The sequence below is a fragment of the Sycon ciliatum genome, chromosome 13 (genome assembly GCF_964019385.1).
Source record: "Sycon ciliatum chromosome 13, ocSycCili1.1, whole genome shotgun sequence".
In the NCBI taxonomy this organism is placed as follows: Eukaryota; Metazoa; Porifera; class Calcarea; order Leucosolenida; family Sycettidae; genus Sycon; species Sycon ciliatum.
In genome coordinates, this window is record NC_088655.1 from 1,350,342 (window position 1) to 1,369,944 (window position 19,603).

Sequence of the window (19,603 nt, forward strand, 5' to 3'; positions counted from 1 at the left end):
CGAAGTGAAAGCATGCTTGAGAGTTGAGTTGCAGGAGAGCTGCACTGAATTTTTTGGAAGTCAGATCAGAGAGGCGCGCTCGCTTCGCTCGCCGTGCACGCGTGAGCATGTGAGACCACGCGAGCATTTTGTCGCAGGAGAGGTGCGACACCACTCCCGCAAAACCTTGTCGCACCAGCGGATCCGCCACTGCATGTGGGACCGGGCCCTAACTGTAATGATTTTGTTGAGGAGCGGTTTGAATTCGTTACTTTTCACGACAGCCTGACGCCAGCCTGACTTCTGGCTTGCAGTAGAGCTCTCCTTCCGATCCTGTCAATGGTCTCAGATTTGAAAGAAAAATACTCGAACAGTGATATTATTATTCTATACATCGCTTGTGGAAGGAAAGGGCGAGTGCTGGCAATCACTCAGTCGTCGCAAGTAGAGAATGTCCCTGCTGATTACCAGCTGAGAGGCAGCTATTCTGTGCTGTGAAACGAAGGGACGATTCTTGAAGTGGAAGAACAATCGTACATGTACTAGATGTGCTGATCTACTTGTATGCAATGTCACCCACAGTGTGTACAAACCTGTAGGCTAAAGCCGGTGTTACACTGGGGTTTTCTGGATCTTCAAAGCACCAGAACTTCAGAAGTAGTATGTGTACTATTGAAAGCGCCCATTCCGTCTTGGAGGTGTGCATCACATTGACATTGTGCATGCGGTCTTTTACTAGTACATGTGTTTGGTCAGAGTCTCATCTGTGTGTGTGTCTGTCTCTCTGTTTGCTTGTGTGTCGGTGTGTGTGTGCGCGTGCGCGCGCATATGTGCTTATGTGTCTTCATGTGTGAGCAGTGTGTACTTTGAATGTGCCGTGCACAACTGTTTTGTGTGTGTATGCGCTTGCAATTGCCTTGCATGCGCTTTGAACATGTGTTCGTGTACGTGCTCCGCAGGACTTGTGATTTTGCCTGACCTTTGAAACCAATTGGACTGCCTGCCCTGGCAAGGGACTCTTATTGCCTAGCTTGTAGTTATGGCGGCATCAACAGTAGCACGTAACGCCACTCGACCTGTCGTTGCTTCACAGCGGCTGCTTTCTCGCTCCCGCTGTATCAGTTCGGCGTATTGCCCAGCTGCACCGTGTGGTGAAACAGCATACCGGTGCTCCCTGCTCAGTAGCTGTTGTCAGTACCAGGAACTTGGTGAGTGTAGCGGACACAGGTCGTGGCGAGTACACTGCGTCGCTGGTGACACACCATCACTGGCAATGCCCCGCGTCACGCAGTGCAGCGCGTCACTATTCCGCTCCACCGCGTGTCACAACCGCAGCGTTGCAAGGGCTGCTAGCGCAAGTGCAGCGTCTCCAGCAGGAACAGCGCAGCAACGGTGGCGGAGCACTGAGCCCGGAGCAGAGGTCCCGATTGGCTTCCGCTTGTCATATGCTGTGCGCTGCGATCGGGTCATTGCTCAGCACCATCCCTTACTTGCTGCAGCAATGTTCCCGCTACAATGCTTACCCGGGTGTAGCCAGCAACGGACTGCGATCTAGTGTATCCATATTCTCCACGTGTACATTGGCGCTTGATGACATCATCAAGTCACTGCTTACGTCATCGAATACTAAGAGAGATTTCGCACAGGCTGTGTCAGCACTTGAAGAACATTCAGAGCTGCTCAGGGATCACGCGCAGCTTTTTAAAGTCATCTACGCTGTCGTGCAAGTGGACAAGACTGGCGACCTGATCGTTGATCATACTCAGTTTCCGGACGACTTTCTGGACACTGCTGAGAGTATGGAGCGGAGAAGCTTCTATGGACGGTGCCTCGGCCTTCATGTAAGTCACTGTGAGAAGTAAGGTGACATTTGTATGTGTGCTCTGCGACCGTAGAGTACAATAACTGTCCGTGGTCTTTTGGATACTCCTACCCGATCCCCCTTTGGTGCGTCCATGGAGCTATAAAGCCGAGACCTCTGGTCGGCTGAGCTTAATGGGCCCCACCACCACATGCACACTCCATTATTCACCCCAGTGTCTGGAGATAATGTGGATTTTGTAGAGAAAAAAAGAAGAAGAAAAACATCCGAGTTTCAAAACAAACAAACAAAGGTGTTATCATGCCATGTGCGGTTGACGTTGACGATTTGTTCTGTACCATGCTCAACACTCTCTTTTTGCTGCAGAGTGCCAGCTCTGAGCCTTCTAAGGCAGTCATCATTCACTTCCATGGTGGAGGGTTTCTGGCGCAAACGTCACAGTCACATGTGCTAGGTCATTGGAAACAAATGGGTGTGCTTTGCTGCCACCATGCTCCATCCATTTCTCCGCTGCCGTAGCCAATAAAAAGATACTGTATCATGTGTGTAACACGGATGTGCACCAGGTTTTCATTTGGCCCCATATACAATAGTACAGTGCTGCTCCATGACATCCAGTCGCGTCACTCAAGTACGTGCCGGGCGTTGCGCAGCCCTAGACCTGCGAACACTGGGCTGCGAAATGGTGCAAGGCGCAAACTTGACTCACGTGACCGGATTTCATTGAGCATCACTGTACATAATATTAGTATACCCTATGCATGTGTCTTCCTTGTGGTGTATTGTTCATGCAGAGCTATCTAAGCCACTGGGCCAACCAGCTCAACGTTCCCGTGGTGTCCGTTGACTACATGACGGCCCCCGAGCACCCGTACCCACGTGCCGTCAACGACTGTTTCTACGCGTACGCCTGGGTGCTGAGGAACGCCACCAGCCTGGGCACCACTGCCGAGAAAGTCATCCTGGCCGGCGACTCGGCCGGAGGTAACTTTGTCTTCGGAGTGGCATTCCTCGCTGCGCAGTACCAGCTTCGGAAGCCATGTCTGGTGCTGGGCGCGTACCCTGCTCTGAAAATCTCACTGGATCTGTCACCGGCACGCTGCCTAAGCGTAATGGATCCGCTGTTACCCATTGGAACGCTGCGGGCATGTTTGAATGCGTACCGGGGGAGTGGCAGGTGAGATACCAGTTCTTCTTTTCCTTGGAAATTTCACTGTATAGTGCATTCCTGGGATTAGCAAATTAGAATTGGCAAACGTTGGCATCTTTGGATAGTGACAGCTGATAAGAGGTGCATAGACTGTCACTCCAGTAAAAATTCCTTCGGTGCAAATAGGATTGCCCATTTCACAATAATATATACCCTTACCTTGTAATGTGAACAGTCGGTGTGGAGACAGTAACTTTTAAACTTATAGCTAACGTGGTTGCGATATTGGTGTGTGACAAGCAAGGTGGCATGAAATAAAAGTTAAACTTCAACATTAAATACCCAGGGTCTAACACCCTTTTCTCCTTTCATCGGGTGTGGAGTGCTGTTTCGACGACCCTGCGTATCCTTTCCCAGACCTCAGGTGTGAAGTACCTCACCTGTGAATCACTGAGGTGGATGTCCCCCTGTACGCTCAGGGAGTACGTAAATACCAGCGTTTTACTACTCCCTCATACGTTCTACTGAAGTTTGACTGTGTGCGACGTAGTGACAATGATAGGCGTTACATTACTTTGTCCACGCCAACGTACTTACGTAGGCACCTTCTCTGGGAGGTTGCTCAGTGCACCCAATGTGAGAGCTGTTCGCACAATATGGGACGGAATCGGCTGTAGGCTGCAGTCTCCCTCTGCGTGCGTGTGTGTGTGTGTCCACGTGTACTACGGTGAAACTACACCAAGTCACGTTCTTAGCACATCGACAATCAACTTTCACACTTCATGTCTTGTGCTTATGCAATGTGAAAGAACCTACAGTGCTGCTCAATGAAATCCAGTCAAGTCACTCACGTACGTGCTGGGCGTTGCCCTAGACCTGCAAACATTGGGCTGCGAAATGGTGCAAGGCGCAAACTTGACCCACGCGACCGGATTTCATTGAGCAGCACTGTACTTTAAAGTGCTTTGCTGTGACTTTGTCACTTTCTGGTTAGCTGTGATTTTGTCACTTTCTGGGTAGCTGTGTATGCTGTGCACAACCGGATTTCATTGAGCAGCATTGTATGGTTTTGTCACTTTCTGGGTAGCTGTGTGCACATCACCTCAAGCTTTGATTTTCATCACCTCGAGCTTTGATTTTCATCACCTGGAATTGAAACAAAACTGCGTCGCTTCCTTTGTCCTGCTTTCTTTATCTGATGCAACGTTGGTGATGGATGAGGACAGAGAGCTCTGTGACTAGAGGCAGGTGTTTGGTTGACGTGGACCGTGTGACTTGCCTTTGCCCTTGCTATAGGCTGTGTTTACACGACAACGCTGGGGGCGAAAACGCAACGAAATCCTTTCGGATCCATGGTTCATTTACACGGTACGCGGAACAAAACGTAAAAGTTGTACACCAAAACGGAAGAAAACCAAAACGCTGGCCAAGGTAGGAGAATTTGAAAACGGAAATGTTCTGCCGGATAAATTTGGGTGTGTAAACAGTCGAAACGGTGTGCTGGCCTCGTTTTCCGTCACGCTTGTTTCGTTTTCGGCCGTTTACACGGATCCGACAATCCAAAAAATTGTTTTTATACAATTTTCGTCATGTGACGTGTGTTGTCCTGTGCCTGTTTTCAACCATTACCTCAGTGTGATTGGTGCTTCCACGGCAACACTTGGCACATGACGAACTTCGGCGGATCCTTTACTCTCGTGTAGACGCTTGAAAACGGTACAAACGGAGACCACTTCGGATCCGCTTTGATCGTGTAAACGTGCGAAAACGAAAAAAGAAATGCGGGACTGAAAACGGAAAACTGGCCGTGCGTTGTCGTGTAAACGCAGCCATAGTCTCCTTAAAGTCATCGGAATCCACTCTCTCAGTCTCTCCGTGCTCGCACTGCTAGGCTATGCTGTGGATATACTCCGCAATGCTGATTGCTCTGTGAGTACCAGTTCATGGTGTTCTTCTCTTGTCCTGTCCAGCACGCCAGAGTATCACCCGAACACCGGTCACCTGTCACAGCTGCAGTCGGGCATCCACCAACGTCATGCCACCATCCTGAATGCTTCGCCGGCCTACCTCTCTCCACTGCTGGCCAGTGATGAGATGCTGCACAGCTTACCATCGGTTGCATTGCTGCTAAGCCACTATAGCACACATGGCAGTACGGTATGAGCTATGCATTCACATACCAGTAGCTGAGGAGTGCTAATTCCGTACTTATAGTATTGACAAACTGGCCTATTGATCAGGAACTGTCCGCAAATACACCCCTGTCCAAAACTCTTTCGAGAAGGAACCTTTCCGATGCCCCGGAAAACCCAAGCACTGCTATACCACACGTAGGTGTGTGAATTGTGACTAGATGCAATAGTCATGTACATGTAACTAAGTTAGGCAACCTTACAACATGTGCAATGTTGCAAGTGTGTTTCACCAAAAAGGAGACCTAGAGTAGAGAGTCTTCTGTGTAGTCTATACATGTGACATGATGAGCATGTAAACAACCTAATTCTGAAGTACAGTCATGCACATGTACGAGTCACAGGAAAACCACGCGTCTTGATTGTCGTAACTTAAAGTTTGCTATATGGCATGAAACTTTAAGTTACGACAATCAAGACGCGTGGTTTTCCTGTGACTCGTGTGTTACTGCTCTGCTTCCGCATTGAGCACTCTATCGATCCGGAGGACTCCGCTATTCGTCATGCACATGTACGTACTTCACAGGATCTGCTGGAGCCACAGAGTCAGAGGTCAGCAATGTTGTGACAGGCCCTGGCCTGTAGCTCTGGGTCTGGGTGTGATGTACAGTCAGACCTCGCTTATCCGGATCCCTCGCGACCCGGAAGAAAATAGCTGGCTACAGATTTACAGCATACGTGATGCATCCAATGTAACCGGTGTTCGGTTATCAAGTTCCCTCGCCTATCTGGATATTTTTGTGGAAAACGGATGTGTGCGGTTCAGCGAGGTCTGACTGTACTGTTAGCATTACCGTTAGCTATGTATGGAGCAGCTAGTCTGTGTGTAATGAGTAGCTGGCCATGTGAGTTCCATAGAAAATCGATTGTGCCTGAGACATATTGCGTGTCTGGGAAGGGGTGTTAATAGAGAGGTTAAGGGGGCACATCACCCAAAATTTTCATATGGCATTCAATTGACCGTAACTTTGGTGTTTCTCAGTGGATTTGAGTGAAATTTTGACCACACACTCCTGCCACTATGCTGGCCCTCAGGACATGATTTACAAGTTCTTGCGCCTCACTGACAGGCTTTCCAGGCCGGAAAAACTCAAATTTCCGGCATAGTGCCACGGTGTGCGAGCCACCCAGGAGCCAAACAAATGCATTTACATTTTTTTCACATTTTCGTGCCCATTCTGTCCGTGGGCGGGACCCAAACCTAAAACAAGTCCAGAAGCAGCCATGGGTGGTGGGGTAGGGCCACTCTACGTGGCGCTGGAATCTGTCACAACGGAACGAGTGGGCGTTCTCTCGCGGACTCCCACAGGCCCAAGTCAATTTTTGAATTTTTTTAGGTTTAGCACGTGCTACGAGGTCGTACCTTTGATACAACATCCAGTGCTGGGACCTCCACAGCAAGCCATTTCCACAGCGGTGCACACCAAATCCAGGATGCCCTCAGAAACCGGCAAAGACTGCCACTCACGTTTCACTACTGCCTAGTACTGAATCCTACCTGACTTCTTGACACGACTCAAACTTGCCAAAGTCACTAAATCAACGTCAACTACAATAATCAAGCCACATATCTGCAACGTCACGAGGGTGCTGGCAAAAGTCCTGCTGCACGGCGGCGGGCTTGGCCCGCCGCCGTGCAGCCCAATACGTGGTTTTTTAACGTGATTTTTTGGACTTTTTTGGACTTGGGGCAAAATTCTGCACACTTTCGCGTGTTTCCATAATACGACAAGTTGCGCACGGTCTGCTCACATTCAAATACAGTACTGCCAACAAATGACAGCATGCAACAAAAAAATCTTTCCTTGCAAGGGCACATTTTCGGCCATAACTCTTGAACGGCTGGTCAGATAGGGACACAGTTTTCAGAGAATTCGCAGCTATTTATGCTCTTTCAACTGACGTAGCACTCAATATGAATTTACAAATTCGATTTTTCAGCGAATTTTGGGTGATGTGCCCCCTTAAGCTTTACGTGACACGAAAGTTCAGCTCGCGCGTTGGAAAACAACGCGAGTGACCTGCAGCTCACGTCGAAATTTGGAGGTTTACGCCAAATTTGACGTGATATTGCGCATCACGTCAGAAATAACGTGCAGCTTAACCACCTCTCTCTAATAGTCAGTCATGTGAAGTGTGCACAGAGCACCTTGGTAAGCACATAATTATAGATCATCTACATGTATGTGCTGGACCCTGCTAGGAATGGGAAGGTGGGTTACTAGCACCCCTTCCACAGAGAGTAGTGTGCAGTATGAGCTGATAGAACTTCCATGACAGCGACCTCCATTGGAGTAGGACCCCTGCTGTCTAGTGGAAGAGTTGCCTGAGGCTCAGCCGTACTTCTTATCGGTATCTTTGAGTACAAGAACATTTCAACATGCTACATTATTGTGCTCCTTTGTGGGTGTTCAAGTAAGAAAGCTAGTTTCTTTGCCGATAGATTTCTTCGTGCTATGGGTCATCTCTTACTCTGTGTGTGTGTGTGTGTGTGTGTGCCAGCTAGTTCAGTTGGTGGGTACACTTATGCGGCAAGTTATGCCTGATTGTGTATTGTAAATTGAGAACCCCCGACACAAGCGTTTATCACAAGAGGTCATTTTTCTTTCTTACTGACCGGTTTCATCTTGTTAAAGAATCATCAGAGTGAAAGGAGAAAAGAAAATACATGCTATTAGTAGGGCCAACTCACTTGGCCAAAACTAACTATGATACAAGTGGACCCATGAAAGCCGCTGGGAGCCCAAAGAGGCGCAGGGGTAGGGGTAATTGGATTGTGATCATGAAAGCATGCAAATGTGAAAGGTGCCGTGTTGGGACTATAGTATACAAATTTTGTTATAATACAGTACACGGGAAGTTTTGGCAGTGTCCAAATTTGGACACTGCCAAAATGCAGGCATGTAAGCCTGCAAATGTTTTGTGATTAAATAAAGTATGGAGGAAGAATGTGGAGAAATGCTAGATCTATAGTCTCTAAAAGCTTAAAAGACGAGAACGTTTCAATATGAGAGTTGTTTTGTTCTACGAAAGAAGATCTCTACGTTAGAAGTTGAGAAAGATTCTTCTAGTATCGTTTTTAGGCGATTATTTGCAAAGTGAGGATGATAGTCAGTTACAAAAGTAATCTTACGTCTATCTCTATCAGCATGTTTCTTACTATTCTGTTTAGGTATAACAGAAGGTGACGGCTCAGTAGTATAGTGCGGTAGGGGTTCTGATCCAAAAGTCACCTTTGACCCCTGGCTGCCTAATAAGGAAGAATAGTTCATATATGGTAGATGACCTTTGACCTTTGAGTTGACCTTTGACCTTTGAGGTGCCATATAAGGCTGAATAGTCCATATATGGAAGATGTCATTTGACCTTTGACCTTTGACCTTTCCCTATAAGGATGATTGGTCCATATATGGAAGATGACCTTTGACCTTTGCTGTGACCTTTGACCTTTCCATGTGACCTTTGACCTTTGCTGTGACCTTTGACCTTTCCAAATACGGATGATTGGTCCATATAAGGAATGTGACCTTTGACCTTTGGGATTGGTCTATATATGGGGTGAAGTGTCCTTATAAGGAAGGTGCACGTGGTTCAGGTCATAGTAGGCATCTTCCATAGTGGGGAGAAGTGTCCTTATAAGGAAGTTGTACACGGATGAGGTCATAGTAGGCATGTGCCATAAAGGGGTGAAGTGTCCTTATAGGGAAGGTGTACACGGATGATGTCATAGTAGGCATGTGCCATAGTGGGGTGAAGTGTCCATATAGGGAAGGTGTACACTGGTTTGGTCCTATAAGGCATATTCCATAGTAGGGTGAAGTGTCCTTATAGGGAAGGTGTACATGCTGTAGTTTTTAAATAAGGCATATTCCATAGTGGGTGGAAGATGCCTTATATGGCATGCGTATCCTGGCCAGGTCATATAAGGCATTAGTTGAAACAATCATTGAGGGCCTTTCTGTCTGAGGCTTTGAAGAAAAGAAGCATCATGTAACAAAGCTGGGTTCGTACCCGCAACCTCTCGTACGGAAGGCATGAACTGTACCAAACGACCAGGACGACTACACACAAGACCCAAGGCTCAAATCGCCTATTTATACCCGGACCGTAAAGAAGGAAAAAACGCATCATGTAACAAAGCTGGATTCGTACCCGCAACCTCTCGTACGGAAAGCACGAACTGTACCAAACGACCAGGACGACTACACACAAGACCCAAGGCTCAAATTGACTATATATACTGGGACCGAAGCTCACCAAGGTCTCGCTGGATGAGAGATCAGCGACCTATCGACAATGTCATCGAGCATGGAAAGAAGGGTGGTGGTGGTGGTGGTGGTGGTGGTGGTGGTGGGATCAGCATGGCATCCAACAGATAGACAGTCGCCAACAATCACTACCCGTGCAGGATCAGGATGCAAATCAACCCAGCACGCGTACATCACGTACCTGGACGCCAACCATCTCTACGGGTGGTCTATGATGCAACCGCTGCCCTGTTGGGGGATTCAACTTCCTAACCCCCTACAGACACCACTTGATTGACGACATACTACAACATCCAGCAGATGCACCGAGAGTCTATAATGGTTGAGTGTGACCTCAGGATTCCAGAGATGTTACACGACTATTTTCAATGACTATCCATTGGCTCCGGATCGCTTCACAGTCAGCCGGGACATGCTGTCACCATATCAAAGGGAGCTGACGGCCCCATTTTTGGGGTAAAAACCGGTCGTCCTATTTTTACGTTAAAAAATCATTTTTCGGGGGTTGTAGGTGGTTGAGGGGCATGACATCATGATTGTACCTCAATGGTTGTACCTGCTACACCAGTTGATTGACGACATACTACAACATCCAGCAGATGCACCGAGAGGCTATAATGGTTGAGTGTGACCTCAGGATTCCAGAGATGTTACACGACTATTTTCAATGACTATCCATTGGCTCCGGATCGCTTCACAGTCAGCCGGGACATGCTGTCACCATATCAAAGGGAGCTGACGGCCCCATTTTTGGGGTAAAAACCGGTCGTCCTATTTTTACGTTAAAAAAATCATTTTTCGGGTGTTGTAGGTGGTTGAGGGGCATGACATCATGATTGTACCCCAATGGTTGTACCTGCTAATTGCCCCGGATGGGAGTGGGTTTATAAAGTAGGTACATTGTTGGATAATGTTTCATGATGAAGATGACGATGATATGGGGTGAAGATGGATTCTGATTTTGATACTTACGCTGCACATGAGCGGTTATGTGGTGTGGATCGTCATCATTTGCATTTTCTTTCGAAAACTGAACTCTTATCCGATCAGCTTCGTGCACACCCTCTTCGAGAGCAGATAAGTGCGATGAAGAAGTCCTGTTTGTACAAGAGTCTAAACTATGCTATAACATTATCCTGTATAGTATACGATACGAATGTGGATGCATTACGTAAACTACATTCCTGCTTACCTCATAGCAATGTGTCCTGGCTGATGTTCAGTCGAATCATGAAACCTCTTCCTCAGCATTTCCCACTCCTATACGTACTGCATCTCATGGAGTCGACTAGGATGGTGGCTTCATTGCAACTGTCCACGTTGCGTTCGAATTTGCTGCTTTTATCTCCATCTGATATATCTCTTATGACATCATTAATTGATGCTTATTGCTGGGAAACATATTCACTTGATCACGTGATCCAGAACATGCACACGTTTGACTGTGATGTTATTTCCATACTGTATCAGCTAACAAAGGTGGCGGTATCGTGTGAGGAACCTTTAAAATGAGATGAATCATGATTTTGACGGGCATGATGCTGATTGGTCAAATGTTTTTGGTGGGCTTTTTGGCGGGCTTGATGCTGATTGGTTAAATGTTTCTGGTGGGCTTGATGCTGATTGGTCAAATGTTTTGGTGGGCTTGATGCTGATTAGTGAAATGTTTTCATCTACTCCGGGGGTTGGTTTTTTTGCTGGATGCAAAGCTTACGAGCTTTTGTCATGCAAGGCTAACTTTTCGGCTAACTTTTCGGCTAACTTTCGACAAACGTTGTGATTAAAATTGTCCTTGCTATACACAAACACACCACGAACGCCAATGATGGGTTAATGGTAAAGTGTGTTCATTGTTCTCAGGTTCAGTTCCATTCCTGCAAACCACCCTGAAGATATCACACCCTAAAGCATGTTTTCTCTGGAGATTGAGTATCAGTGGTTCACAGTTGACAGGAAAATGTGCCGCTTGATTCAGATATTAGTGGCGAAGAAGCTCTTCCGACTGACGGAACGAATGCTGGTTTTCAATCGATTTGACTGTCTTGACATAGGGGACAACAATGGACGCCAGTAGCCATCAGCTAGATGCTCCTCGCCAGATGAAAAGACCATAGCCAGCAATCGCATGTCATCACGTACATTCAAAATCAACATAATTTTGCGAATCGACCTTTTTTTCAGGATCACTTTTCAACGAGGACGAAGCAAAGTCGGCCGAACGAAGCCTAGAGGAAGAAAATCACCCTCTCCACTTCACCATCACGATACTGACATAGATACGAGATGAAACAACTAAAAAATCCACAAGAAAACTGTACGGCCATCATCGCGCTGACTTTGGTCTGACTTTGGTCTGAGAATTTCTATCACGATCAAAAATGTACGAGGAGCACTCAAAAATAAGCCACAGACGTACCTTTATCGCTCTCTACTCCTTTTTCAAGGCACAAAAGTCGACTCTCCACTTTCAAACCAGGAACCAGACATACCAGTGGTCCTTTTCAGCTGCTCCACGAGCGCAGGAAATGTTCACCAAGGGGCGCAGAGCAGCATCCATTCCAGAAAAAGAGCTAAAATACGAGTGAGACTGCATGACTGAGTACATGAGTACATGTATGAGTACATGCAGAAAATAGTCAATTTCAGCGTTTCTGCTCCAAACAGCAACTAGCTTCGACTAGAAACAAAGATTACACCAAAGGATCAAACAACAACCATTTTCTGCAGTTTTTTTGCAGATGGCTTCCTTGTGCTTGGCCCAGCACGCCAAAAATCACACCTCGGAGGAGTACAAAAATTACAACTCTCAGATGTCCTCGATTGCTGGCCATGATTATGATCCAGGAGCTAAAGTTGAGAATGAACCACCGGAGAAACGCACTAGAGAAAGTGGTGATGGGTTTGAATTGGTTGATGTTGCGCGACGAGGTGCGCTAAAGACGTACAAGATGGATGTAAATGACTTGGATCTCGTGGTGAGTTTGGATGCGAATTATGCGGCCATTCGCCCAGCACATTCCCATGGTATTTCACAATCTGAAGCACTACGACGCTCACCATCTGATTTCGTTCATTGGTGGTGTAACGGACGTGGAGACGGTGGACTATGTGAATAAGTATGACAAGTCCAAGTCCAGACAGGTGGGGCGGTATCTCAGTGATCCCAAACAACATGGAGTAGTACATCAGTTTGACATGGAGGTAGTTTCGCTTCATCAACAGTTTGGCGTTTCTAAATGCCTCTCTCGAGAAATTGGTGAAGAACACACCACCGGAGGCTTTGGTGTACACTAACACACTGGAAAAGCCGGATTTGATGAGCCAGAAAGGAGTGTATCCTTATCAGTACATGGACTCGTTTGCAAGATTCAATGAAACGGAGCTGCCATCTCGAGAGTCATTTCATTCAACATTATCAGGTTCTGGAATCAGCCTAGAGGAGTATGAAAGGGCGCAGCATGTATGGCAAGCGTTTGAATGCGAAGATCTGACACATTACCATGACATATACTTGCAAGCTGACGTATACCTACTTGCTGATGTGTTCGAAAACTTCAGGAAGACCGCTTTGAACATATACCACCTGGATCCTGCTAACTACTATACGTTGCCGGGGTATAGTTGCAGGGATGCCTTGCTCAAACTCTCCAATGTCAAACTGGAATTGGTGACCGATGTTGACAAATACTTGTTTGTCGAGAAAGGCAAACGAGGCGGTGTCAGCATGGTACGTCATCGATATGCCAAGGCGAACAATAAGCATATGGACGATTTCGACAATACGCAGCCATCATCCTATATCCTATACATGTGCTTGGATGCTAACAATCTGTATGGATGGGCAATGTCACAGTACCTTCCAGTCTCTAATTTCCACTGGATCAATGAGGACCTCGACACCATCTTGGGCACAGAAGCGAACAGTGATGTAGGCTACATTGTTGAGTGTGATTTGGTGTACCCAGCGGAACTTCATCGATATCATAACGACTATTCTCTAGCCCCTGAGCATTTGAAGGTTACCGAGAGTATGCTCTCACCGTATCAACGAGACATGGTGCAAGAGCTTCACACCGGATAGGCAGTTTACGGTATATCACCTTGCTGTGAGTAAGACCGCTTGAAATACACCTGGATCCATACAAAAACTGGATCCTAGTGGATCCATTTTTTTTGAATTTTTGAAATTGTTGCTATGCTGTGACGTAGCACTTTCAAGCCCTATTCAGCCGTGTGTTTATTTGCAAATTCGCCTTGACCTTGTTGTTCTGCATACAGAGATTAAGGGTGAATGTACATGTACATGATGTCATGTACGCAAGTATGAGTACTGTTGCCTGTTGGCCACCGGGTGATCATCTTACTGCAAGTATATTCTTCTACTAGTTCTAGCACAGAAGTACATGCGCTGTGCACTGTTAGGTCGAGCAGCTACGTATCACAACTATAACCCAATGCTGTAGACAGCTAGCTGTGTCGGCCATCTTTGCCTTATCAGTAAAGCTACGAACTATAAGTAAGCCGAACTACCAGCCATGGCACAAAGGTGGCATCACCGACATTAATGGGGAAGTTAAGCCTAGGCAGGCACAGTGCCTAGGCAGGCGCAGTGCCTAGGCAGACACAGTGGGTTGGTCAAAGACCATGATTGAGATACGAGAGGTACCTGGTTCAAGTCCTGCCTGGGAGCGGTTTTTCCAGCCGTGCTGCTACCCACAGTCAACTGGGAACTTGTGGCCAGACACAAGGGGTACATTGATGCAGCTAATGGGGTCGTTTTCGGCACTTGTGCCAGTGGTTGTGAGACTTGCCCACTCACCTCCCACCGTTAGGCGCTGCATCTGCCGCTAGGGTTTACCGGGTGTTAGCGACCGTCGTGAGTTCCCTTCGGGAACGGACACGATAATTTACTTTTACTTTTACTTTAAGCCTAAAATCAAAAATGTCACAAGTTGTAGTCTTCGAGGTGCTGAGTGGAATGATCTTGGTTCGAGGAAGCTGAGACGCCCCCTTCCTCCTATATTCCCAATCGAACTCGCGCACTTCCACCGAAATTGGGTGACTGCGCCCTACTTGATGGGGATTTGCATGCAAAATGTCACAAAAGCGCCATTTCGTTCTTATAAAAGCACGGGTGATCGGGATTGGCTCCTATGTTGTAGTCTTTTGAGCGCTGAGTCGACTGGTGTTGATCCGAAAAGGCTGCGATACAGCGTTCGGCCCTTATTCCCAAACGAACATGGTTGAACAAGCGGTCACGTGCTCCTGCGTATACCAGTCACCTGGTCATCGCGCCTGCAGGCTGGTGACTGGTATACGCAGGAGCACGTGACCGCTTGTTCAACCATGTTCGTTTGGGAATAAGGGCCGAACGCTGTATCGCAGCCTTTTCGGATCAACACCAGTCGACTCAGCGCTCAAAAGACTACAACATAGGAGCCAATCCCGATCACCCGTGCTTTTATAAGAACGAAATGGCGCTTTTTGTGACATTTTGCATGCAAATCCCCATCAAGTAGGGCGCAGTCACCCAATTTCGGTGGAAGTGCGCGAGTTCGATTGGGAATATAGGAGGAAGGGGGCGTCTCAGCTTCCTCGAACCAAGATCATTCCACTCAGCACCTCGAAGACTACAACTTGTGACATTTTTGATTTTAGGCTTAAAGTAAAAGTAAAAGTAAATTATCGTGTCCGTTCCCGAAGGGAACTCACGACGGTCGCTAACACCCGGTAAACCCTAGCGGCAGATGCAGCGCCTAACGGTGGGAGGTGAGTGGGCAAGTCTCACAACCACTGGCACAAGTGCCGAAAACGACCCCATTAGCTGCATCAATGTACCCCTTGTGTCTGGCCACAAGTTCCCAGTTGACTGTGGGTAGCAGCACGGCTGGAAAAACCGCTCCCAGGCAGGACTTGAACCAGGTACCTCTCGTATCTCAATCATGGTCTTTGACCAACCCACTGTGTCTGCCTAGGCACTGCGCCTGCCTAGGCACTGTGCCTGCCTAGGCTTAACTTCCCCATTAATGTCGGTGATGCCACCTTTGTGCCATGGCTGGTAGTTCGGCTTACTTATAGTTCGTAGCTTTACTGATAAGGCAAAGATGGCCGACACAGCTAGCTGTCTACAGCATTGGGTTATAGTTGTGATACGTAGCTGCTCGACCTAACAGTGCACAGCGCATGTACTTCTGTGCTAGAACTAGTAGAAGAATATACTTGCAGTAAGATGATCACCCGGTGGCCAACAGGCAACAGTACTCATACTTGCGTACATGACATCATGTACATGTACATTCACCCTTAATCTCTGTATGCAGAACAACAAGGTCAAGGCGAATTTGCAAATAAACACACGGCTGAATAGGGCTTGAAAGTGCTACGTCACAGCATAGCAACAATTTCAAAAATTCAAAAAAAATGGATCCACTAGGATCCAGTTTTTGTATGGATCCAGGTGTATTTCAAGCGGTCTTACTCACAGCAAGGTGATATACCGTAAACTGCCTATCCGGTGTGAAGCTCTTGCACCATGTCTCGTTGATACGGTGAGAGCATACTCTCGGTAACCTTCAAATGCTCAGGGGCTAGAGAATAGTCGTTATGATATCGATGAAGTTCCGCTGGGTACACCAAATCACACTCAACAATGTAGCCTACATCACTGTTCGCTTCTGTGCCCAAGATGGTGTCGAGGTCCTCATTGATCCAGTGGAAATTAGAGACTGGAAGGTACTGTGACATTGCCCATCCATACAGATTGTTAGCATCCAAGCACATGTATAGGATATAGGATGATGGCTGCGTATTGTCGAAATCGTCCATATGCTTATTGTTCGCCTTGGCATATCGATGACGTACCATGCTGACACCGCCTCGTTTGCCTTTCTCGACAAACAAGTATTTGTCAACATCGGTCACCAATTCCAGTTTGACATTGGAGAGTTTGAGCAAGGCATCCCTGCAACTATACCCCGGCAACGTATAGTAGTTAGCAGGATCCAGGTGGTATATGTTCAAAGCGGTCTTCCTGAAGTTTTCGAACACATCAGCAAGTAGGTATACGTCAGCTTGCAAGTATATGTCATGGTAATGTGTCAGATCTTCGCATTCAAACGCTTGCCATACATGCTGCGCCCTTTCATACTCCTCTAGGCTGATTCCAGAACCTGATAATGTTGAATGAAATGACTCTCGAGATGGCAGCTCCGTTTCATTGAATCTTGCAAACGAGTCCATGTACTGATAAGGATACACTCCTTTCTGGCTCATCAAATCCGGCTTTTCCAGTGTGTTAGTGTACACCAAAGCCTCCGGTGGTGTGTTCTTCACCAATTTCTCGAGAGAGGCATTTAGAAACGCCAAACTGTTGATGAAGCGAAACTACCTCCATGTCAAACTGATGTACTATTCCATGTTGTTTGGGATCACTGAGATACCGCCCCACCTGTCTGGACTTGGACTTGTCATACTTATTCACATAGTCCACCGTCTCCACGTCCGTTACACCACCAATGAACGAAATCAGATGGTGAGCGTCGTAGTGCTTCAGATTGTGAAATACCATGGGAATGTGCTGGGCGAATGGCCGCATAATTCGCATCCAAACTCACCACGAGATCCAAGTCATTTACATCCATCTTGTACGTCTTTAGCGCACCTCGTCGCGCAACATCAACCAATTCAAACCCATCACCACTTTCTCTAGCGCGTTTCTCCGGTGGTTCATCCTCAACTTTAGCTCCTGGATCATAATGTCTTTTCATCTGGCGAGGAGCATCTAGCTGATGGCTACTGGCGTCCATTGTTGTCCCCTATGTCAAGACAGTCAAATCGATTGAAAACCAGCATTCGTTCCGTCAGTCGGAAGAGCTTCTTCGCCACTAATATCTGAATCAAGCGGCACATTTTCCTGTCAACTGTGAACCACTGATACTCAATCTCCAGAGAAAACATGCTTTAGGGTGTGATATCTTCAGGGTGGTTTGCAGGAATGGAACTGAACCTGAGAACAATGAACACACTTTACCATTAACCCATCATTGGCGTTCGTGGTGTGTTTGTGTATAGCAAGGACAATTTTAATCACAACGTTTGTCGAAAGTTAGCCGAAAAGTTAGCCGAAAAGTTAGCCTTGCATGACAAAAGCTCGTAAGCTTTGCATCCAGCAAAAAAACCAACCCCCGGAGTAGATGAAAACATTTCACTAATCAGCATCAAGCCCACCAAAACATTTGACCAATCAGCATCAAGTCCACCAGAAACATTTAACCAATCAGCATCAAGCCCGCCAAAAAGCCCACCAAAAACATTTGACCAATCAGCATCATGCCCGTCAAAATCATGATTCATCTCATTTTAAAGGTTCCTCACACGATACCGCCACCTTTGTTAGCTGATACAGTATGGAAATAACATCACAGTCAAACGTGTGCATGTTCTGGATCACGTGATCAAGTGAATATGTTTCCCAGCAATAAGCATCAATTAATGATGTCATAAGAGATATATCAGATGGAGATAAAAGCAGCAAATTCGAACGCAACGTGGACAGTTGCAATGAAGCCACCATCCTAGTCGACTCCATGAGATGCAGTACGTATAGGAGTGGGAAATGCTGAGGAAGAGGTTTCATGATTCGACTGAACATCAGCCAGGACACATTGCTATGAGGTAAGCAGGAATGTAGTTTACGTAATGCATCCACATTCGTATCGTATACTATACAGGATAATGTTATAGCATAGTTTAGACTCTTGTACAAACAGGACTTCTTCATCGCACTTATCTGCTCTCGAAGAGGGTGTCCACGAAGCTGATCAGATAAGAGTTCAGTTTTCGAAAGAAAATGCAAATGATGACGATCCACACCACATAACCGCTCATGTGCAGCGTAAGTATCAAAATCAGAATCCATCTTCACCCCATATCATCGTCATCTTCATCATGAAACATTATCCAACAATGTACCTACTTTATAAACCCACTCCCATCCGGGGCAATTAGCAGGTACAACCATTGGGGTACAATCATGATGTCATGCCCCTCAACCACCTACAACACCCGAAAAATGATTTTTTTTAACGTAAAAATAGGACGACCGGTTTTTACCCCAAAAATGGGGCCGTCAGCTCCCTTTGATATGGTGACAGCATGTCCCGGCTGACTGTGAAGCGATCCGGAGCCAATGGATAGTCATTGAAAATAGTCGTGTAACATCTCTGGAATCCTGAGGTCACACTCAACCATTATAGCTAGGCCTTGACAGATTATGCTAGCATAATTTTTCGCATAATTCCTACCAAAATCGAATAATCGCATAATTCGAGGCAAAATGCATACGAATCGCATAAAATTGGAATAATCCGCCTGTTCGCATCAAATTCCATACAGTTGTACATGTTCTGCAAGTACAAGACAAGTAGATGCACCAGGAAGTCGTAGGTTTACGACTCCCTTGAGAACATGTCCAGTCCACTACAATCAGTGACGGTCGTAGCTAGGTCGGACGGTGCGTTACCCCGTTGAACTTTTGCTACTACAGTACAACGCCCTCTACAAACAAATCCCCCTGTTATTTTGCACAGAACCATTCACATGTACATTGTTACATTAGCAGCATATGTGAGCATAATGCGGCATAATATGATAACTTTTAGCATCAAAATAGCATAATTCTGCAATTTTTTCAGCAATGCGAAAAGCATAATTTCACGAAAATATTAGCATAATCTGTCAAGGCCTAATTTTAGCCTCTCGGTGCATCTGCTGGATGTTGTAGTATGTCGTCAATCAACTGGTGTAGCAGGTACAACCATTGAGGTACAATCATGATGTCATGCCCCTCAACCACCTACAACCCCCGAAAATGATTTTTTAACGTAAAAATAGGACGACCGGTTTTTACCCCAAAAATGGGGCCGTCAGCTCCCTTTGATATGGTGACAGCATGTCCCGGCTGACTGTGAAGCGATCCGGAGCCAATGGATAGTCATTGAAAATAGTCGTGTAACATCTCTGGAATCCTGAGGTCACACTCAACCATTATAGACTCTCGGTGCATCTGCTGGATGTTGTAGTATGTCGTCAATCAACTGGTGTCTGTAGGGGGTTAGGAAGTTGAATCCCCCAACAGGGCAGTGGTTGCATCATAGACCACCCGTAGAGATGGTTGGCGTCCAGGTACGTGATG

General features: G+C 46.7%; 1 protein-coding gene across 1 annotated transcript; it reads left to right on the forward strand.

Moving 5' to 3' along the window:
• Positions 1-226: 226 nt before the first annotated feature.
• On the forward strand, positions 227-5,401 carry LOC135829637 (arylacetamide deacetylase-like). The gene is made up of 3 exons (XM_065342034.1): positions 227-1,820; positions 2,596-2,978; positions 4,922-5,401. The coding sequence occupies exons 1-3, from the start codon at positions 1,425-1,427 to the stop codon at positions 5,112-5,114; spliced, it is 972 nt and encodes a 323-aa protein (XP_065198106.1). The 5' UTR covers positions 227-1,424; the 3' UTR covers positions 5,115-5,401.
• Positions 5,402-19,603: the final 14,202 nt, after the last annotated feature.